Source organism: Abrus precatorius, unplaced genomic scaffold (assembly GCF_003935025.1).
Source record: "Abrus precatorius isolate BTA unplaced genomic scaffold, Abrus_2018 Scaffold10, whole genome shotgun sequence".
In the NCBI taxonomy this organism is placed as follows: domain Eukaryota; kingdom Viridiplantae; phylum Streptophyta; class Magnoliopsida; order Fabales; family Fabaceae; genus Abrus; species Abrus precatorius.
Genome location: NW_020874292.1, coordinates 19,666,252 through 19,690,482, shown reverse-complemented (window position 1 = coordinate 19,690,482; position 24,231 = coordinate 19,666,252). Strand labels below are relative to the sequence as shown.

At 31.4% G+C, this 24,231-nt stretch overlaps 2 protein-coding genes across 5 annotated transcripts; one reads left to right on the top strand and one right to left on the bottom strand.

Annotated features, from left to right (window-relative positions):
* The first annotated feature begins 427 nt into the window (after positions 1–427).
* LOC113846267 (pentatricopeptide repeat-containing protein At1g10910, chloroplastic) lies at positions 428–8,892 on the top strand. 4 transcript variants are annotated; one of them, XR_003501660.1, is made up of 12 exons: positions 455–698; positions 776–860; positions 961–1,224; positions 1,574–1,601; positions 1,692–1,876; positions 2,912–3,016; positions 3,201–3,300; positions 6,955–7,274; positions 7,687–7,863; positions 7,945–8,073; positions 8,402–8,706; positions 8,765–8,859. XR_003501660.1 is itself a non-coding variant. In XM_027474338.1 (10 exons), exons 1-10 carry the CDS (start codon positions 490–492, stop codon positions 8,615–8,617), a joined length of 1,908 nt encoding a protein of 635 aa, XP_027330139.1. In that variant the 5' UTR covers positions 428–489; the 3' UTR covers positions 8,618–8,892. The 4 variants fall into 4 exon arrangements, 1 of the variants encoding a protein (XP_027330139.1); XR_003501659.1 differs by having other exon boundaries at positions 1,574–1,876; XM_027474338.1 differs by having other exon boundaries at positions 428–698; positions 1,574–1,876; positions 8,402–8,892.
* A 571-nt stretch (positions 8,893–9,463) lies between these two features.
* Positions 9,464–11,612, bottom strand: LOC113853168 (3-ketoacyl-CoA synthase 7). The gene has a single exon (XM_027483656.1). It carries the CDS (start codon positions 10,850–10,852, stop codon positions 9,464–9,466), a length of 1,389 nt encoding a protein of 462 aa, XP_027339457.1. The 5' UTR covers positions 10,853–11,612.
* Positions 11,613–24,231: the final 12,619 nt, after the last annotated feature.

Below are 24,231 nucleotides of genomic sequence, written 5' to 3'. Positions count from 1 at the left end.
ATTTAAAATTTAAAATTAACAATATATGTGACTTTTTAAATAAAATAAATAAATAAATAAATATGCTTAAAAGACACATTCTATATAAACTAAACTCTTATGTAAAAAACTGAGTCATTATTCTTAAAAATTATCCAGTCACATCTCATATGTCTTTCTTATTTTGTAATATATATTTTATAAGTCTTTATATCAAACAGATGCTTTTGTATATTTAATTAATTATTTTAAAAATAATTAATTTTAAAAATTAATATGAAGTACAATAAGATATTTATACATTATTATTAAAATTTTATCTACTGATTATGCTATTTTTTTAATTTTTAAAAATATTTATATTTTTATTAATAATAGAAAAACTTAAATATAAACCCAACCCGTGCATGGGCATTAAAAGAAAGAATGGGCCGTGAAATTGAAGCCCAATCCAAATCCAGTGTCTGCTACTGTAACATCTGAGCTTGCTGAGAGTGAGAAGAATGAGAAATGGAGATATCGTGTGCAGTTGCATTGGGAATGGCGTTTGGCGTTTCACCAATCCCTTCTCTCTCAGTTTCTGCGTCTACAACGGAACCACAGCACACTCACACTTCTACAAATGCCATCAAAATTCGAAGTTCGAAACCCTTCCAAGCAAGAAAAGCAGCAACACTTGAAGTTCAGAATGCTTCTGATTTGGCTTCAGCTCTTGCCAGGTTTTCCTCTGACCATCCTACGTCTTTACTTTCATTTTTCTTCGACATTATTCACAGCGTATAATTGTAACTGTTAGGGTGGGAGAAACGTTGACGGTCAAAGACCTCAATGCCACTTTGCATCACTTTAGAAATTCAAACAAATTTCACCATCTCTCTCAGGTCCTTGCTTCTACTTTCTGTTACTCATTAATTTAATTAATTCATACTTAAGAAACTTGCTTATTTTCCATAACATTTTCGATTATTGTTGCATTTGCAGTTGTTTTCATGGATGCAAGAAAACGATAAGGTTGATGTCTCATCTTATTCACATTACATAAGGTTCATGGCGAATAAAATGGATGCTGCTAAGATGCTGAAGCTGTACCACAGCATTCCAGATGAAGCAGCCAAGAACGATATACTTGTGTGTAATTCCATTCTTAGTTTCTTAATCAAGAATGGGAAGTTTGATTCTGCCGTAAAACTGTTTCAGCAGATGAAAGAAGATGGTCTGGTCCCAGATGTTGTTACCTATAGCACTGTATGTTATTATTCTAAATCTTGTAACGTACTTTCATTGCACTTGTGAGATTCAGTTGTTTGTTTGTTTCTCTCTCTAAATACTAAAACATATGGAGTTATGTTCTCTATAGTGTTTCACTTATATATTTGAGTTGTGGTTCTCTGATTTCTTTTGATATTACATTTAATTAACTCAGCGTGTTTGAAGTTATAACTTTAGAAAAGTGGGTCACTGTAAACTGCTTAATGTTCGATATTCTCTGCTTGATTTTATATTTTGGTATGCACAGCTAAATAAAATATACACCACTCTAACTTTGGGATTTAATTATTTCCTGTTGTCTAATTTTTGTTGTTATCATAAGTAGCTTCTTGCAGGTTGCGCTAAAATAGAAGGTGGATATCCTAAGGCGCTGGAACTACTTCAAGAATTGCAACACAATAAACTGCGGATGGATGATGTAATTTATGGGACTATTCTGGCAGTGTGTGCTTCCAATAGTAAATGGGAAGAAGCGGAATACTATTTTAACCAGATGAAGGGTGAAGGTCACTCGCCAAATGTTTATCACTACAGCTCTTTGCTCAATGCTTATTCAGCATGCGGAAACTACAAAAAGGCTGATATGTTGCTTCAAGATATGAAATCTGAAGGGTTAGTACCAAACAAGGTTTGTTTTCCTTGTGATTTACTAATTTTATGATGAAAATTTGTGATAATTAGTGTATCATATTGTGGTTATTTATAGCTCTACGTTACAGAATGGTAGAGTTGGTTGTTTTGTTTACCAACCCTTAGAAGCCTAGGAATAACTATTAAATCACGTTCTTTGGATGTTTATTCCCTAATAATTATTTATAACTTGAATGGTTTTAGATAATATTCATAGGAAAGATTATTGTTCACTTGACTTAAATTGATATTGGGACATTTGTAGGATATCTTAACCTCACCCTCAATGAACTTCTTTCCTGTCTAATATAATTTCCTTAAATGATAAACAATGTTAAGAATTTAATTAACAGCACTTTTGCTTTTGCCAAAAAGATGCTACTGGAAATTAGATGAAATGGAGGCTTGCTTAAAATACAATGTATCATCAAAGTTAATTTTGGAGCTAAAAGAACACCACCAAAGGTTTTGATAAACAATGTTCTCAGTATGTGAACAATAAATGCAAATAGTATTTTTTTTCTCCAAAAACAAATCTTTGTTGCAATACAGGTTGACGCAAGGTTTAGAAATAAGGAAATCAGGTTAAGAAAGATAAGTTAAGGATTGCAAAGAAATCAAGCTTCATAACTTATGAAGTTTTTCATAGAACTAGTCACTAGTTGAAAAAAAAAATCTCACCATCACATAAGTATAAAAAGAGTAGACCAAATTCATTAAGCATTTATGTTAAAATTTGTAATACCCTTAATAACAAGGATGTAAAATGGTCAGAGAAATTTCAAATTTTCCAAGTTTTTGTTTTTGCCTCTGGACATTTTTATATTCATAAGATGAAACTAATTTGCTTCCTAATCACTTCTATGGACAACAAATTTAAAGCCAAATCGATGATGCTTCTCTTTCTCGTTTCTCTCATTGAAATGCAAAATCTTTTATATGTTTCCTATATGTTGTTTCTGTTATTTGATTGAAGAACAAGTCTTCACTAAATTTGACCTAAGTTTATATAATAAAAATAAATAAATTGCAGGTCATTTTGACAACCTTACTAAAGGTATATGTTAGAGGAGGTTTGTTTGAGAAGTCAAGAGAATTACTAGCCGAACTGAAATCTTTGGGCTATGCAGAAGATGAGGTAACAGAAACCTTTGAAATGAACAATGAAAGGTCATTTGCTGTATTTGTGTTATCATTAGCTATACCTAATTGATGCCCTAAATTGATTTCACATCATGAATTATATATCCTGCTTTTAACCTTTTTGTTTTCCATGTCCTCTCTTTTTGCTGCTTATTTGACTAGTTCTAATCTATACACAGATGCCATACTGTGTATTAATGGATGGCCTAGCCAAGGCAGGACAAATACATGAAGCCAAACTAATTTTTGACGAAATGATGAGAAACCATGTCAGCTCTGGTAAGTTTTCTTTTGGAGTTTGCTTCAGTTAAACATCTATATAAATATTCGATTATTTGTTCTGAAGGCATTGACTAGTCACGTGGATTTTCAGGAACCAAAACAATATACAGTCCAATTAATAATTTTTGTTAGGCACATATATTTCTTTTGGGTTACCCAACTCATCTTTTATATTAGGTTTAATTATGTTTTTTATCCCTAAAAGAGTTACATTTTTTGAATTTAGTTCCTATAAAAAATTTTGTTAGGATTTAATCTCTAACTTTTTGAACTTATTAAAAATTGGTCTGTATCATCAACCGAGCTCAGTTAAGCAATGAGCTGAATAACAAGTCTAACTCATCACTACCATGTCATTTAATTATTTTTAATATTTTATTATTTAAAAGTTAATATTGCAAAGAAGTTCCTAATTTTTTTTTCTGCCTCCCTCTTTCCCTTTCTTCTTGCTTTTGCAACTTGTAAACACCTCTTCTTCTCTCCTTCAAAACCATTCTCTATACCCAAAGATCAAGCTCACACACAACAAACAACAAAACTTCCAAAACTAAAACCAATCCCCACTCAAAAACAACCCAAAAACCAAAATCCCATGAAGCATACAAAAAACCAAAGGGAACCCAGAATTGTTTTGCGAATAAGTGCCAAAAGGGATAGCTGGAAACACATTTGGAGTTTCTCTCTCTAACATTTCACCAACTCTTTCTCTCTCTATCTCTCTACAAGTTTTACTCTTTTTCCTTTTATCTGAGATGGGTATGTGTGATTGAGATGTGTGGTTAGATTTGGGGAACAACAAAAACAATAATAATAATAATTAATTCAATTGTATAGTAGAGATTAGCAAGGAAAAAGAAGAAGAAAGATGAAAAACAATGATAATAGATAAAAATAATTGAAAAGGTGTGTGCAATGTTATCAATGGCAAATGACAGCTCATGGCAAAAACAAAAAAAAACTGTCATAAAGTTATGGTAGTTGCCATGGTGGGTTATGGCGGATATAGTAAAATATATAAAAAATATTATAGGTCACAAAAATTTAATATAAATGCTCAAGAAATTTTTAAAATTAAATCATCATCATTCCAAGTAACAGTGTAAAAGAGAAAAACACTGCAGCATGGATGTTATATGTGTGTATGATCTTTGATCAATGAAAGAGAAATGATAAACTTTTTGGCTAGTGCACTAAATCGTTGAAGTAACAAAAGATTATCGTCCACAGGGATTAATGCTAAGTACCAACCCACAAAAATAGTACTAGTTGGATTACCAAAAACAGAGTATAAACAGAATGTAAAATTACTAAGTGCAGAATTGAAAGTGCCGGAATATTCAACAGAAACTGTGAGACTAAAAGTGGAATAATAAAATAATTGCAGAATATAAAGGTTTAATTTACTGGAAGTAGGTCTAAACACAATTAAAAGACAGGTTGAGTTCGGAATCCTTTATCCTTTTTCCTTTGCTTACAAGTATATGCATAACTCAAAATACAACTTCATCTAATGGTCAGATTTTCTAAAATACCCAATTCCAATTTCTTGGTAATTGGTTCTAAAATGAAATTAGTGTCCTAATTTCTTAGATACAACTAAAAACATTCAGCATTAAGATTTAAAATCTAACAGACCACATCATTATAAACTTTTATTCCTAGACAATTTATAATAAGCATTTTGGTTCCAGTCCAAAAAAGTTCACAACTTTCTAGCAATGAACTTCTTTTCATCAACCCCATTCACGTAGAATAGTGAGGCATTAAGTTCAGAATCAAAATGTTAGAATAAATTTTGTATCTTGAACTGTGTCCAATGTTAGTTCATTACAAAGGGTAAAGGTTTAAATTCATCCTCACTCAACCCCAAAATATTTAGCTAAACATGAGAAAAGTAAGTAATATAAAACTGAATTATATTACAAAAATAGAGTTCATGTTCACAAAAACGTTTGCAGCAAAAAGAAGAAATAAAAAGTTACTGTTCTATTACATAAACCAAAGAAAATGAGATGAAATCCAAGTTCCCATGAAGATCTTCTAGCAAAGGTATAAAGAAAATGCCCTACCATATTTTACGTACACTGTATGAAAACCTAAGTTTTTGTGCTCTGAAATTGTAAAAAACAAAGAGATAAAAGATCCGCCTTTTCAGAATTTTTTCACTTTTATATGTATCAGTTAGCATCGTGTCTCCACAATCAGGAATCTGTGTCCCACAAACCGGTCTTGCAGCACTTATCTTTTGCTCTTTAAGTTCAATTGCAGAATTTCTTTCTAATCTCTTCAAAATAAAATTGCCAGCCATTAGAATATGAGTGGTTCATAAATTTTTCAGCAAATATAACATTCCATTGAATTTTTTAATTAATTGCATTAACTTATAATTTAAATTCAATGAAATATGCCTAAAAACCTTTAATTTTCTAAATGAGTTAGTGACTCATCAAGAAACTGAGAAACTATGAATGGAGGAACCAACAACAATCATGCAATCTTCAATAGCTGCCATTGAATTTTTTTTTTTCTTTTTTTTTTTCTGCCTTTTTCGAATTTTAATGTTTTATGTAAAATGTTCGATAAAATGCTCCAAAAGAAATTGTAAATTACAGAGAAGAAAAGGGACTAATTAATTGAGTGAGAGGGAATTTGTTATTGCTATTGTGCATCAGAGTGCAGAGGGATGTTAAGAGTGTTAATGGTGTCATGTTGGCAGTTCACTATGGCTAAGCCAGAGGCCGTATTCCATGATTTCTATACAAAGCTTTAAGCTTTAGAACTCAAGAAGCTCCAATAACTTCTACCTCAATGGCTTCCATGATTTCCCACATTTTCAGTTTGTATGAAGAGTAAGAAATAAAGACATAAAACAAATGGAGGAAGAAGAGGTGTTTATAGGTTGCAAAAGCAAGAAGATAGGGAAAGAGGGAGGCAGGAAAAAAAACTAAATTTAGGGACTAATTTTTAATGGTGCTTGCCGTGCCTATAAACTTGAAATGAAATCTTATATATTATTTTTTAAATTGATGGTTATGATTATTCTAATATCTTAAAAATTAAAGGACATTTATATCTTTTTAAGATGGACCACTAACCCTCACTATCTATTATACATATTAATTTAATATAACATTAATGGTTATGTTATTTCATGTATGAAAGGCATAGAATGCTCCTTAATCTTCAAGGCACTATAGAAATTACCATTTTTAATAGGTTTAAAAAGTTAGGGACTAAATTCAAATAAATGCAACTTTTTTAGGGACGAAAATCGTAATTAAGCCTTTTATATTTTGATGCAATGAACAAGAAAATCCAATTCCTTTTTCCTTTGGGTTTTATGATGGTCTAGTATTATTCTGAAATTTATTTGCTTCTTTTACAAATATATAACCACTCTTCAGGTTTTAACAGATTCATATGCTATGTATGCTCACATTTTATCCTCCTTGTTTCTATATTTATCCCATCATTTCAATTTTTTATGTTCTGCTGGAATCTCTGTTCTTCAAACTGATAATTGATAGGTCTTCATGACCCTTTAACTTAGCTTTCTGTTTTAGTTTATGGTGCAAAGCTTTAGTTCTAGTAACTCTCCAAGGTTGAGATCTTTCACTAAGTAGTAATTAGGGATTTATTTCTGTCATGTAGATGGCTATGCTCACAGTATCATGATATCAGCATTTTGCCGAGGCAAGCTTTTTGGGGATGCAAAGCAATTGGCCAAGGATTTTGAAACCACCTTTAACAAATATGACGTAGTTCTATTGAATTCAATGCTCTGTGCTTTCTGTAGAGCAGGTGAAATGGAAAGTGTGATGGAAACTCTTAGAAAGATGGATGAATTGGCAATCAGTCCTGACTACAATACCTTCCATATTCTAATCAAATATTTCTGTAGGGAAAAAATGTATCTATTAGCTTATCGAACCCTGGAGGACATGCGTAGTAAAGGCTATCAACCAGTGGAGGTATGATATTTCATCCAATACTAGTATGAAGTCCCTTGTATCATTGTACCTAGGCTTCCTCAGTATGTAATTGTCATCTATCCTTTTTTAAGTTTATTGTTTGTACACATCTTTTTGCATCCCTGTGAGGATGAGCCAAGGTGAACGGTAAGTTTGTTGCCTTGTAGCCTAGAGGTCATGGTTCAGATCTTGGAGACAGTCTCGTCTTACCAAATGTGGCTGCATCTCTGGAAAAAAAAAATGAAAGATCAATAAAAGACTGATAGGGAGAAGGAAACAGAGTGTGGATGTGATGTTGCTCTTACCTGATTTAAGAAGCTGAAAATGTTTCATTTAATAAAGCTACTGAAATTGTTTTCCATCTTTAATCAGTTCAGTAACTGTTTCTTCTAATGCCTTCCTCTCTCTGTAGGAAATTTGTTCCACTTTAATATCCCACCTTGGCCAGGTAAATGCTTATTCAGAGGCATTTTCTGTGTACAATATGTTGAAATATAGCAAGAGAACAATGTGCAAGGCACTTCATGAGAAGATTCTTCACATTCTCTTAGCAGGACGGCTTTTCAAAGATGCATATGTAGTAGTCAAGGTATTCCGCATTCTAGGAATACATAAATCTTAATCTTTCTATTGCTATTGTAGTTAGTCTGATGAATCTTATCCTGTTCAGGATAATGCAGCATTTATTTCTCAACCTGTCATAAAAAAATTTGCCAGTGCATTTTTGAAGTCAGGTAACATCAACTTGATAAATGATGTTATGAAGACCCTCCATGATTGCGGCTACAAGATTGATCAGGTAATAAGCTTGGTAGTATATCAATTCAAATATTGTTATTTGAATGACAAATAACTTATGACTTCTTTTCTTTTTCTTTCTCTTCTATATAACTACAGCCACAACTAAAGAGCTCTGAAAACCAAAAATCATGCCTCATTGCAATGCAAAATCCCAAAATTAAACTTAATTTTGTGTTAGTTGGAATTTAAAAAATTAATTAGAAGTTGATACTAGATCCAAGTTCAAAGATTTTCAGACATTTGGGAGCTAGGGTTTGTGTTTTATATTTTATTGAAATTTTACTCTAAAATTAATCATATTCTTTTGTATTTTTTTTATTGTGCAGGATTTATTTGAGATGGCTGTATCACGCTATTTAGGTCACCCTGATAAGAAGGACTTGCTTCTGCACTTACTACAGTGGATGCCAGGCCAAGGTTATGTGGTTAATTCTTCAACAAGGAATCTAATCCTCAAGAATTCACACTTATTTGGTCGTCAGCTAATTGCTGAAGTTTTGTCCAAGCAACAAATAAAGTTAAAAGCACAAAAATCTCGGTAGATAGAGCATGCAAAATTTTGCCATTGAGATAGTGCTTGTTGACCGTTCTGTGTACTGATAATTCGAAGCTCCTAGTCCCCAAGCCTATGGTACCCTGCATCATGCACTCATTGCATCACTTCATTTTTGGTCCCATAAAATTTTCGGTTAAGTTGTGATTAATAGCTTATATACACCTAAATTCTTATGGTGTAGATTGACGAGTGTATATAAACAGATATAAATGTATTAAGTCGAATAGTTATAATATGATCCTATAATCTTTTGACTTCTGGTCAATAACCTGTCCTAGTGTCTGCTGGCCGGTGTATCTATCACAATCAACAATTTGTATTTTCCTTACAATGTTTGTTCTTACGCCGAATGTACAAAGTAACTTTTAATAAAAGAATGCTTGATTCTGTTAGTAAGACATAAAAAGGGAAAATTAAAATATTATTATGAAATACCTAATTTTCATTATCATTGAGAATAATTGTCGAGAAGACAATGTCAACATATGAAAACTCGTAGAGTTTCGTTCTAATATTTCTAAAGATTCATAAAAGGAAATAAATATTTATTATTCTATTACTTAAAGAAAAGTGTGTTAAATGCTTTTAAATTTCAAGACATTAAATATTTATATTTTCTGTTTAATAATATATTTCTTTAGCGTAAGCCACACATTAACAAAACCTACACTTAAATAAAATATATAAAGCAGACATAAGGTTAAAATTATGTTGTAATTTATCTCGTGCAATCGCATGGAATTACAAGTTATTTTACTTGGGGAAACAGAAAATGAGCGACATTAAATGACCTTTAACTGTGGATCTCCTAAAGCTTCTTGAACATACAACTTTAACAGTCAAACACAGGCATCTCAACTGGATACAAATGGATTCTATCTGACCATGCATTCGTTACATTTGGATCAATATCAGAAAGGCATTTCCAGACTGCACTGTTACACTTGAAGCCACTTCCAAAGGCAATTTGCCAAACCCTGTCTCCTTTCTTCATTCTTCCTTTTGCCTCCAAGTAGCATAGTTCATACCACACAGAAGAAGATGAAGTATTACCAAATCTATATAATGCCATCCTTGAGGCTTCTCCATCTTTCTTCTGCAGCTTGAGACTTTCCTCTATGGCATCTATGACTGCCTTACCACCAGCATGTATACAAAAATGCTCGAAAGTTTTCTTGAAATTTGGCACATAGGTTTCCTTATTCCCCCTTGCCCATATTTTCCTGCAAATCACTGACCAGCCATAGCGAAGTTGCTCAGAATATGGCAAGACGAGGGGACCCAAGATTGTTATATTAGTCCTCAAAGCTGAAGCAGCCACACTTAGAAGTGCCCGTGAGAGGGAAACACCCACAATCTCTTTCTCATCAGGTTCCTGGTAAACAGACTTATATGCTTTGTCATTTGATCCCAAGTGGGTTCTCACAAGATGCTGAAGCTTGTACTTGGCCATTGGCTTGTCTTGTTTTCTGTTGGATAGTAAAATGGCTGCTCCTCCCATCCGAAACAACACATTGGCAATAAGCTTGGACTTGGCATTACCTCTGTAGCCATTTGGAGCTACAGCCTCCATGCTAAGAACTAAAGCCAATGAGTTTTTGTGAACTCTGAGAAGATCTTTGGCCAAGTTTATTGACAACAATCCAGCACTGCATCCCATTCCACTAAGGTTGACACTCTTTATGTTGCTCCGAAATCCAAACTTGTTAATGATCATTGATGCAATGGATGGTGTAGGACAGAATAAGCTACAATTTGTCACAAGGATGTCAATGCTTTTAGGATGCACTTTGTGTTTGGAAAGAAGATCTTTGACAATTGTGAAAAGAACCAATTCAACTTCTTCTTTTGCATGCTTCAGGGAATCATCTGGTGGGAGCTCATGAACTGATTCTGGCATGCAAGCCTCAACTCCAATTCCGGATCTTTCCAATACTTTCAACTCAAACTCTACCACTTCTCTGTTGAAGTTGCACATTTCAAAGTGTTCTATGATATTGGAGTATGGAATACGCAGATTATCAGGAGGCAGATAGCAAACATAATCAAGAAGGTAGACACTTCTTGATCGGAAACAAAAGCAAAGTAAAATGAGAATTAGTGCTATGGCTGCTAAGGATTGTGTAATAGAGATTGAGCCTTCCGATATGACAGAAAGATTATAGAGAGAAAAGTATTTGGATAGAAGAGTTTCCATTGTCATATGATTAAACTGAACCATTTGGATTTTGGATTTGATCTATTAGTTCAAATAAAAATAACCAGCTTATTTTGGTGCAAGAAAGAGGTTTTAAAATGCAACTGCTCTCTCTTTTCATGCAGAGTGCTATTCCTTTTGTGTAACCCAAATTTCGCAAAACCAAAAAAAAGTTTGCATTTGGAGTCATGACATCTGCCTGGGGTTGTTGTTCCCCACTTTTCCCTCTAAGTAAATGTATCCTACTGGGAAATGCAACCCAATCCGTGCTTATCACAAAGTTTGTGTGAAGATCATTTTTCGGTTCTTGAAAAGAAACAAAGTATTTATAACAACTAGGACATTACAGCCTTTAATTTGCATTACAACAGACACCTTAAGAATGATTCTTTGAAGTAAATATTACAAAAATTAATAGTTTTTAATGATACAACAATTTATGATTAAATTACATTATAAAAGAAAATTACATTATGAGTGTATTCTAATTAATTTCACATAAAAAACATGCTGGTTGATTTTATTTTACTTTAAATATTTCTGTACTTGTTTTAGAAAAAAAAAAAACTTTTTAGAGACCATTCCTATGGTAGAGATGAATTTCAAGATGTAAATCAAAGATTAAAAATTATTGTTGCTGGGATTTTACTTGTAGCTAAGGTAAGGGCATGAAATGATAGGATGCACATATAGATAAAGACAAGATACAATAAGGGAAAAATAAGTTCTTATCTTAGCTTATGTTTGATGTGCATCACAATATCATTGTATTATTATTTTTAATGAATGTGATAAACAAAAAATAATAAAATAAAATATAAATTAGATTTAAATAATAAAATTACTCTTTCATCATAATTAGTATAATTTTTACAAATATTTTTTATTTAATTTTTTATTTTAATATATAGATTAAAAATTTAAAAATTATTCTTATATACATATAATATTAAAATTTGATATTAAAGTATAATAATTTTATTTATTAAATTTTATTTTTAGGTAAAAAGTTATAGTTAGAACAAAAAATAAAAAAATACTTTATAAAATGATTAAAATATTTTTTTTACATTTGGATTTTAAAAAATATACCTTTTAAAAATTATTAAAATATTTTATAAAATAATTATAAAATAATAGTAAGAATGTAACGAAAAAAAGTTATTCATACTCCCCCACCTATCACTCCCTTCAAGATAAGAATTTGAATTATGATGATAGAATATAATAACACATCAAAATAAACTATCATATCATGTTAATCAACAATTTATCATCTTATCTTATCTTAAGTAAACAAGTTGAATATTAAGAATTGCTATCAATTTATATAAGCTTGATTTAACTCTTAAGATATGTTTGAATATATAATTTATTTAGGCGTTTATTTAATACATTATTTTTAAACAATGACTTATGTCATAAATTTAATAATGAAATTTATTTAAAGAATTAATTTAAAAATTATGAAAATCATTTATTTTTTGTAAACTCTTTGTTAGACCAGCACTATAAAAATCCAAGATTAAAAAATATGTGCACTAAATGTGTTATTAAAAAAATCATGACTAGTTGGACGGTAGATATGTGTTGTTGGTGTTGCATTTATTTTAGACTTAAATTTGTTTTCTATCCTTACATTTTAATAAATTTTTAGTTTTAGTCTTTTTAAATATTTTTTTAATCCTTACTGTTTTTATAAATTTTTATTTTTAGTCTCTAACATGATATGGTCAAACTAAAAATTGACATAACAGTATCTCAAGGGATCAAATCAACATTAGGAACTAAAAAAAATTATAAAAAAGTAGAGAATAAAATAACAAAAATATATATATTTGAATAGACTAAAACAAAAAATTTGTTAAAATGTGAGGACTAAAAGCATAATAAAGTCTTTATCTTAAAGGGCATTGCTCTCAACCCTTAAAAGTAGCTTTTTGACTAAAATGAACTGAAATTAAAAATAAATTATTAAAATAATATATTTTGAGTAAGGGTGAGTAAGTTTAATACACTTAATCAAACTGAATAAAAAATAAAAAATAACATACATTTTATTTTAAATTATGGGTAAATTTAGTTGTACCTAATGATTAAAATTGAAAATTACTAGTCAAATATAAATAGTCTAAAATGTTGGCGTCAGTATTCGAACTTGTCTAAACTAGTATCATACAAACTTACATTGTACGACTTAGAAAGACACATTCAAAAATTAAAAATGATCATTATGAGCACTCATGTGACTAGGTCCATTTATTAGCTATTGATGACTACATCCCTTTCTCCTCTACGACAACATACTTTGTCAATTCTCCATGTTATGTCAAATGTTATGTCTACAAATAAATTGACAATATATGTGAATCAAATTTATACAAATGATACATAAGGTTTTTTTGAAATTGTTGTGATATTTTGTAAGAAATTGTTGTTAGATAAATTTTAAAATTGATAAAATAATTGTTTAAAGTGAGTGAAATATGTGTTTTACTTCAAACATAGTACATATATAGTTATAATAATGTGAACCTTGTTATTTTGAACTTATATCTTTTAGTTCATGCATTTATCAAAGTTCTATAGATTTTTCTAAAAATTTATGGTTTTTGAGTAATGAATGAATATTTAATGTTATTTTTATTCTAGAATTTTTCTCTTAAGTCACGAAAACATAGAGGAGATTAGAGGATAATATTTATTCAGTTCTAGACTTAAAAATAATTTTTGGAAATAAATAGTATAAATAAGAAAATTTTTGAAAATCTCTAACTAGATTATTAAATAAAAATAAACTTGAAAGCAAGACAACTATGAAAATTAATTTTTGAAACTTAAACCTCATTGTAAGGATCATAACATAGAGAAATACAAGGATATTTGAGAAAGAATATATAATGCATAAGAAAGATTTGATAAATGAATAAGAAAGTACTACATTTTTGCCTTCAAACTTGATTCTAAAAGTGGAAGAATTTGACTAAAATAATATTACAACTAAATGGATTGTATATATTGATATATGTACACGTGATAGTCCTAGAATTGTTCAGAAAAACATGTAACATGGCTGGAATTGATGAATCTTTGAAAAGAAAGACCTTTTTGCAAAATAATAAAGGTTAGGGACTAAGTTGTAAATTTTATAAGTTGAAGGAATTGTTTTGAAAAAAATTATAGAGATATATTATTTGAATTGAGGACTATTTTAGGAGCAACTAAGAATTGATTTCATTAAATTTGAAGTTAAAATAAATTAAATATGAATTATTTACTAAACTAGTCCTAAGAAATAGTATTTTGTGATTTGAAGTTAGAAATTGAGACTCGTGTTATAATATATACCTAATTAATTTATACTAAAATTTTCTTTATGAAAATATACACTTAAAAGTAAAACAAAGCCACTAGTTTCATAATTTTTAGACTTAAAATTAATAAGAAGATTTTTTCAATGTGTGACATATAAGTTGAAAATTCTAAAATGATAAAGTTCATGATAATGAATCTTCTCCTGTATAAGAGGATTACGTATTGAGCCGAACATGTGACATAAATTTATCTATGGAGTATGATTTGAATATGTTATTGATATGATGAAATGATTGTAAACTAATTGTATAACAAAGTGATTGAATAACGCTAAATATAAGTGTGGAGCAAAAAGTGATCGGTTAAATTATAACTAATGGGGATAGTATAGTACCTACGTTCTAACATGAAACCTTATCTAGCTAACTTGTGTTACAGGTAGGGAAACCATATTAAACCATCCTGACTAGTACTCAAGCATTATATGATTAGTTAGAGTGTGAACTGCAAGAAGTGTCCATTATTATTTGTTATAAATTGTGCATTATAATTTGTGGTCCTAAGAAGGAATAATATACCTTATGGCACTATCTAGACTGTGGCCATGGAATTCCTAGTCATTCAACCATAAAAGAAAACTAAAAATTGAATAATTAATTACTCTATAGAGAAAACAAAATTATTAATAGAAAGATATGAAAAACTCTTGATTTTTTATATTTTTTCTATTATTTGCTTTTATATTCATTAGTAATTATGTATTTTTCTTGTGAAAAAGATTATAAGTAATTTGAACTCACCATTTCTGTTTCTTGTGTTCCTTTTGATAATATAATGAGTGCATAATGAATTTTAGAGCTCCTGCCTAATAATGTTTGATTTTCTCTATAGGAGTTGTGCAATAGGACTTTAACAAAGTGAATCAGACGACAATTTTCACTAAAAATGTTATTTATACTAAAAGTACTATCAGATGAAATTTTCACTAAAAATGTTATTTATATTAAAAGTACAATTAATAACCCTTTAATTACTTCTACTATAATAACATATATGATTAGAGTTGAAATCACTTTTCCTTTGTATTCTGCAATGATATATAAGGGTAATATCTATCAGATTTGGTCGGTTTTAGATGGAAAAACTCTAAAACTATGTAAATTGATTATGGCATACCAACTTCCATTTTCATTCGAGACATCTACTGGATTGGTCGGGTCTTAACTAAGATGGCAAGCAAATTGGACGAGTGGTTTTTTTCGAGTCGTTAAGCATGGAGGAGAGCCAACATCAAAGAACGGAAGTAGTTGCCGGAAGAATAGGAATGGAAGATAAAATCTATATTGCAAACGATTTTGCAGTGTATTTAAGAATAGAAGATAAAAGCATCTACTCTCATTTCTCAACTAAATATGGTTTATGGGTCTTTTAAATTTGAAAGCAATTCAAGTAAAGAGAGATTGTTTCTTCTCTCACATGCTCACTGACTCACGTGCCTTTCTCCCATACCTATACTAAGACTTATGGTAGGATAAGTGTCTCCATCTTCATTGACCATGTGTCTTCATCTCTATCAATGTTGCACATATTAAAATCAATCTTGCAGCCTGCATTTTTTCAAATTAGATTTGATAACAAAAAATCTTAAATATAAAACTGAATCTAACCGTATATATCCATTACAAACCGAATTTTTTAAAATATTAATCTAAAACTCACTCTGATCCATTCATTGCATGGCTTTTTCTTCTCAGTTGGTGCGAGTTTGGTCAACTTGTTTGGGTCTGCCCACCACTAATGATATACGTGAGAATTCAAATTGACCCTCCGATAGGTAGACCTAGACCTTAGGAGCTATGCTGATTATGAAGTGGCTTTGTGATGGATGATAAATTTTAGTGATATTATAGTGCTATGAGTGTTTGAGCCTTAGGTATTCAAAATTTTTTATATTCACTCTCATAGGTCTTTAAAAATCTCTTAATTAGTTGCACCAAAAGTAAAACACAATTGTGCATATCCTCTAACATGGTCGTGCATGTTCACGAAACATTCTCAGGTTCACTGTTAAGCAAGGTTGTGCTTCCTGCTATATGTATTCATGCTTTCTATCAAAATTCTTCAATTGTAACCAAAATACTTTCTTAATTTTTTTATGAATGATTTGTGAAAATCTGCAACAATTAATGAATGAATAAATGTAAAATTCTCATTAAATAAAAGTCAAGCACATAGAAACATATCATAAAAACATCCCAAAATAAGGACTTATCACATGTCTACTCTTTATATGTGAATATGAATCAACCATATGTGTATATATAAGAAGAAAAAAAGTTAGAAAAGCAATCATATACTTTAAAAATATCAATGTAATATTTCTTAACAATATAAGACTATAAATAATTAACTTGTAATATGTCATTTTTAGTTATTTTTCCGTATTCCTTCTTCATGGTCATGTCGCATTGCATATACATCATCTACTTCCTTTCATCAATTGAAGTAGGCATGTTTGATGACAAAAATAGATTCTCAAATAAGTAAAGATATGAAGCTTGAAGTTCATCATTACTAGACATTGGTTTCCCTTGAAGCACTACTAACCAATTACTATTAGTAGGATCAGTGACATAAAAGACTTGCTTTGCTTGAGTTGTCGATAAAGGATTTATCCTTATAAGCTAGTTTGTTAAGGTTGACTTATGTAATCCTAATTCTTCAATTTGAATACCATATTTCCGTCAATCCAATTATATTTGAAAATATAAACTCTAAATTTAGTGTAATCAACCTTCTAAATCTCTTCAATAACTCCAAAATAATAAAGAAAGGGATATCATACAAGATATTTATCTTTCAAACTCGAGAAATGTGTGGACTCAGCGCAACTATCTTAACACCACTATTTTGCATTGTACTCTTGTTTTCTTGAAGCTATATATAAAAGCAAAAAGTGTTTATATCATATACACTCCAATATTCACATCAAAGTTTGGATCATGTGTTAGTCATTTCAATATTTCTAATGCTATATCATCCTTAACAATCTGATCTTCAAACTATTTTAAAGAAGTCTTATTGTACTCATTCACCAATTATTTTTTATTCATTCAAGGATTATTACGCTTGAGTATGTTTTTGTGAACAGATAAATAAGGTTGAACTTCATCAATGTTATTCAATATATATATATATATATATATATGTGTGTGTGTGTGTGTGTGTGTGTGTGTGCTTATAATACATCCTCTCAACCCATGCTCTTAACAATTATACGACATGTACGATGATACTTAGGAAACTCTATAGGCCTTACTTCGGACAAATACTCTATACAAAATTCAATGATTTCTTCTACAATATATCTTTCAACTATTGACGCTTCGGGACGTTATGAATTATTTATCTATCCTTTCAAAATTTTCATTATTGTTCAATTGGATACATTCACCATAAATAAATATGGTCATATAACATAATCTCCTTCACAAGATGAATAACTAAGTACACCATTATGTCAAAAAAAATGATGGAAGAAAATATATCTCTAATGTACATAATATCAAAGTAGCTTGAGATTCTAACTCATCTGGTTTATTAACTTCAAACACTTTCTTACAGACCTTATTAAAGAAAAAACATAATTATGTTATGGTGTATCTAACTCTTTTTTGGCAATGTCACAAATAGCTACTACTAGAAGGTGTTGCATCAAAATATGAAAATTACGGAACTTCAACCTAACTAACTTTAGATCTTTCATTGAGACAAGTCTTTTAGTATTTGAAGAGTAACATTTTAGCACTTTGATTCCTCGTAGACACTCACATAGACTTTTTCTTTCTTTTTTTGACAAAATATGAAAGCTAGTGGTAAATATGTCCACTTACCTATTGAGTGTAGTCTTAATTCCTCTCATATACCCATCACAAGTAAATCTAAGTGAGAGTTCAACCAATCTTTTGTTTTTTCCTATACGTTAAGGAGTATTTCAATAAGGCTATCACACACATTTTTCTCCACATGCATCATATCAATATTATGTCTTACATCAAGGTAACACTCATATGGAAGATCAAATAATATTGATTTTTTCTTCTAAAATTGTTTATCTGCGGCAAGTTTCTGTGTCTTTCCAAACATAATATTGATGTCATTTACTTTCGAGCATACTTCCTCTCCTTATAAGGGTCTAAGAGTAATTCCATTCTTTTAAGAGCTATTAAAAGCTTTTTTTTTTTTTAGTCTTTGATACGGTGATTTTGTTTGAGAAATCCTTGATGCCCAATGTGTAACACCTTATGTTTAATTTCAATAAATTATAATTTCGCAAATTTAGAATAAAATAAATTTTATTTCATATAAGGTCTCAACCCTTAGTTTCATCAAACATTTTAAAATAAGGAAAAGGGTCACAATTCCTATCAAGTCACTACTACAAGACTCATTCAAATACATTAGTTTCAAATTAAAATTCTAGTCCTATAGCAGTTTCATCCGTCCCTTTCACTGAGACTGGTGCTGATCGTCTTGATTACCTGAAAAATGAATGTAAGGGTGAGTACTCTACACTACCAAAACAGACAATTAAGCAGAGTCTCACCTCTAGCACATTTTTAATACATTAAGCAAATACAATCACAGGCAGCATTTCACATTCACAAGCACAACACACAAACTCGTGCATTCGCACAACAGCCACACTCACTATAGCACTGTGATTATAGATTTACATCATTAATGATCGCTGGTTACCCCCGCCTCATGGATACCACGTGGGCAGTCACGGGTCGCTCAACAAAGGTAATGGTCAGAGATCTAGTCAAGAAGAGAGTGTGTGGCCCGTGGTACACTCGTTCCACAATCGATGTCACCACCACTCCCTCTTTCCTAAGGTATTTCTACCGTCCTCATCTCTCACATCCCAGTGTATCGCTGAACCATTCACAGCACGTTACAACAGTGCTAACACGCTCATTCACACATATATTTCATTCACGCATGCAATAATCATGCTTACAAACGGAACACAGCCCACATTGCATTCAAATACACGGCACTAGGCCCACATTCATTTCACATTACACGGCACACAGTCAATATTCATCTATATTACACGGCCCTCATTTGTTCACAATATACGGCATATAGCCTTCATTTATTCACAACATTATTTCACCAATCAAAGGCAATCCATCACATACAATCATCCACATGGGGTCTAACTATTCCAGCACACATCACATTACACACTAATTTCCATCAAACACACAATTCCTACTCTCTATCTCAGCCACATTGCATTAATCAACAAAACACACAAAAATTATAATGCATTAAGATAGGATAGAGTCTCCCCTTATTTTGGATAGACTCATACACCCCGTTCTACAGTCAGTGTCACCACCACTCCCTCTTCCCCAAGGTATTTCTACCGTCCTCATCTCCCACACCCCAGTGTATCGCTGAACCATTCACAACATGTTACAATGGCGCTAACACGCCTATTCACACATATATTTCATTCACGCATGTAATAATCATGCTTACAAACGGCACACAGCCCACATTGCATTCAAATATACGGCACTAGGCCCATATTCATTTCACATTACACGGCACACAGTCAATATTCATCTATATTACACGGCCCTCGGGCCCATATTTGTTCACAATATACAGCATATAGCCTTCATTTATTCACAACAACATTATTTCACCAATCAAAGGCAATCCATCACATACAATCATCCACATGGGGTCTAACTATTCCAGCACACATCACATTACACACTAATTTCCATCAAACACACAATTCCTACTCTCTATTTCAGCCATATTGCATTAATCAACAAAACACACAAGAATTATAATGCATTGAGATAGGATAGAGTCTCCCCTTACCTTGGATTGAAGACTCACACGCTAAATCCACCAAGAAGTGCTCCCTTTCACAGTTTTCGTCCTAAACACATGGAGAAACTCCATGAGAACCCAAGGAAACCACGAAAACAGAGAAAGGGGATGAAAAATCAAAACCCTAACCATTAAAACTCACCTCCAAGCATTCCCCACACGAATTCAACCTTCAATCAAGCTCCCAAACGGCTTTGGAGGCAATTAATTGGTGGAATAGGGCTTTGGGGAATGAGAGAATCGAAGGGAGAGGGAGAAATAACTCTCCTTGAACCCTAACCCCCTTTAAATCCTTTTCTGGTCGCGACACTCTCGCTACAGCTAGATATTCTCGCTGCAACGACACACCCTCTCGCTACAGCGAAAAAATCAGAGAAAATTGCACTATGGTTTCTGCAGAATCTTGCTACAGCGAGACCCTCTTGCTACAGCAAGACTGCACCCAGAAATGCACCCCAAACTGTCGCTCTGTCGCTATAGCGAGAAGGCGATAGTTTTGGTCCTTCCTCCCAGGACTCTCTCGCTACAGCGAGAACAGCCCAGTACCACGCCTGCACTTAACCAATTTCAGCCCTATCCAGTCATGCATACACCTATATATATATATATATATATATATATATATATATATATATATATATATTAACAACATATATCTAAAAAAACACACATGAGTATACATTTATATTTATATAATTATCTATAATTAATATTACAAAATTTGGAGCGTTACACAATGTATACAGACTTCTTTCCATGTTTCAGTTAGTAATAACAAGTGTCCTCCATATAAATAGAGTATGCATTATGTCCTTTAACACAATATCCACTTAAGTTTCCATATGTTGGGAAGTTATTAATCATACAAAAATTCATGGCACACAACTTAAAGTATTCATTGCAGTAAGCTTAAAGACATCAACACATTCTTCTCACAATATTTTCAAGTCTTCAACCAAGGGGTTTAGATAAATATCAATGTCATTTCCTAATTGTTTCAAGCAAAAAATCATCATTGACAACATAACGTGTTTACATTTCATCCACAATCAAAGAGAGATATTATAAATTACTAAAAAAAATAAGTCATGAACTATGTATACTACTTAAGTTATCATAACGATTCATTTCATTTGTTGTAAGTCTAAACCTAAGGTTTCTTGACTCATTGCCAAACTATAGAAATAATTGGTTATATTTTCCATTTGAGAGCATCAACTAGATGTTCTAAAATTGAGTTATTAAATTATCATCCCACAAAGATTATTTTCAATTATCAAAATTTTATAATTTAATTATTTGAACATAAATAGTGCATAATAAAATAGAATAAAGAAAGATACTAACTAAACGATAATTAAAAGAACAAGGGTTAGCACAACTTTCGATGAGAACTATTTGAAATAAACCTAAGGGATATGATTTAACCTTTACATCTCTTTATGTTTACTTTAGTTTAATTTCAATTCCAGATTTTTTATAATTGTCAATCACTTATACTAAATCTATTAACACTAGTCATGCAATGTTAACATTATTTTTCCTAAGCTATCACTCTTAATAATCATGCAAGGCAAACAAAAAAGGAAAGCATAAAGAATCAATAAGTTTGTTAATTTAATAATGACTAAAAGAGAAAAACTAAATTTAATACACTTAATTCTTTCTCTCATTTTATCCTAGAAGTGTGTGTGTGTGTGTATGTGTGTGCGCTGAGAATGTTGGACTGTGACTAGTTTGATTGACGAAGATTTGGCTAAGTGTCTGGTGCAAGGTATTCTCGCAGAGCGACAGTTTAGAGTGCAATTCTGAATGCAATCTCGCTGTAGTAAAAGGGTCTCACTGTAGCGAGATTCTGTAGAAATCAGAGTGTAGTTTCCTCTGAGATTTGCGTTGTAGCAAGAAAGAGTGTCGTTGTAGCGAGAGTGTTGCAATCAGAAAGAGATTTAAAGAGGTTTAGGGTTTAAAAAATTTCATTTTTCATATCTCCCTTCAAAATTTCTTTGATTCTCTCAATTTCAAACCCTATTTCACCGATTAAATTTCCTCCAAAGCCTTTTAGGAGCAAGATTGAAAGTTAGAATTGTGCGGAAAACGCTTGGAGATGAGTTTTAATAGTTAGAGTTTCAGTTTCTCATCTTCATTCTTTGTTTTCTCAGCTTTCCTTGGTTCTCATGAAATTCTTTTATGTATTTAGGACTAAGTTCATGTGGAGAGCCTTCTCGTTATTGATTTCATGCGTGGATCTTCAATCTGAGGTAAGGTGAAACTCTACCCTATCTCATTGTGTTTGATTTACTGTTTATTTTGCTAAATATTGAAATGTGGTTGAGATAGAGGGTAAGAAATATGTGTTGATGGAAATTGTTATGTGTTTGAATGCAATGTGATGTGTGATGAGATGGCTGAACCCATTGAGGGTGAATGTGTGTTGTGATATGCCGTTAATTAATAAGGATTCAATGTTTAAGAATGAATATGGGCCTGAGTGCCATGTAATGTGAATGAATGTGGGCCTGAGTTCAGTATGCAAATATAAGTATTGTGTGAAATTGAAATGTGTGTGAATGAGACATGTTATATGCGGTTGTGAATATGCTATGAATGGTTCAACGATACACTAGAGGTGTGGAAGATGAGGATGGTAGAAATACCTTGGAGAAGAAAGAGTGGTGGTGACACTAACAGTGAGCATAGGTACACCACAGGCCACACACTCTCCTCCTGACTAAACCTCTTACCAACACCTTTGTCAAGCGACTCATGACAGCACACGTGATATCCGTGAGGCAGGGGTAAATGGCAACCATCTATGGTGTAAAATTGTGATAACAGTGCCACAGTGAGTGTGGCTACGTACAGTGTGCGCACGTGTATGAAAATATTTTAGTGCCGTGAGTGCATCGGTTATGAATTAAAATGGAATGCTTAAAAGTGTTGTCTGTTATTACCTATATTTGAGTAAAATATGTTAAAATACATCAGGATGTGCAAAGTGAATCTCTATGTTATGTGTGTATTGGATAGTGTAGAGTACTCATCATTATATTTATTTTTCAGGTGACCAAGACGATTAGTACTGGACTCAATGAATGATGGATGAAATTGCTATAGAACTTAGGAATTTATTTTGAAAATTTGATGTATTAATTAAGTCCTATAGCAATGATTGATAGAATTTACAATCTATCTCTATTTCAAAATTTTTTATTGAACCATGATTTGGGAACCATTTAAATGAAAATTTTTATTATTCTTAATTTTACGAAATTTATTTATTTATAAAATTAAATTTAGGTGTTACAGCCTTTATAAAATCTAAAGGACTAAAATATTTAACACTAACCATTTAAAGAGTAAATTGAGAGTTTAGTGAGATGAAAATAATTTTTGTATCATTTTCTTTATGACATCATCCCTTTGTTCATATTTCTCTCTTCATACCCTTCTAACATCTATTTTTTCCCTCTTCCTTCTTATTGTCCTTCATTTTCTTCTTTGAAATCACCCACACAAATTCAGGACCTGATTCTTCGGCCCCACAGTTCGCCACCATGTTCACATCATGTCTCGGGGCCATCATGTCAAATCAGAATTGAGCTTTTGTCTTGTTAGAACTACAACACTTTGAGTCAACCACGTGAAGTCATCAAATTCATTTTTATCTCTTTATTGTGACTACCCCTGTGAATCATCATGACTACCCCTGTGAATCATCTCTGCTACAAAAATCAAAAATTATTGCTACAATTATATTATCAAAAACTATAATGTCATACAATCGAACCATCATTAGATATTGACACATATGTGCTAAAGTCACTTTTGTAAGTTTTGTTAAATGATATTAAATTTAATAAAAAGGTAAAGTTAGGTTAAAAAAAATTATTTTATAAAAATTATACATAATTTGTAAGACTAAATTAAAAAAATATTATGACGTGACATTATTAAAATACAAGTCTCAACTTTATAAATAGTTGAATTGATGGTTTTAATACCTCCTAAATCATGGAGGTACAAGAGAAATGTCGTTATCTTAAAGGATAGAATTACTTAAATTAAGACGTGGCTGTGATGGAAGATTTATAAAGTAAAGAAGGGGCTGTAATTTTATACCATTATATTCCAACTTTATATCATTAATAAAGAAACATAGTGAGAGTTAC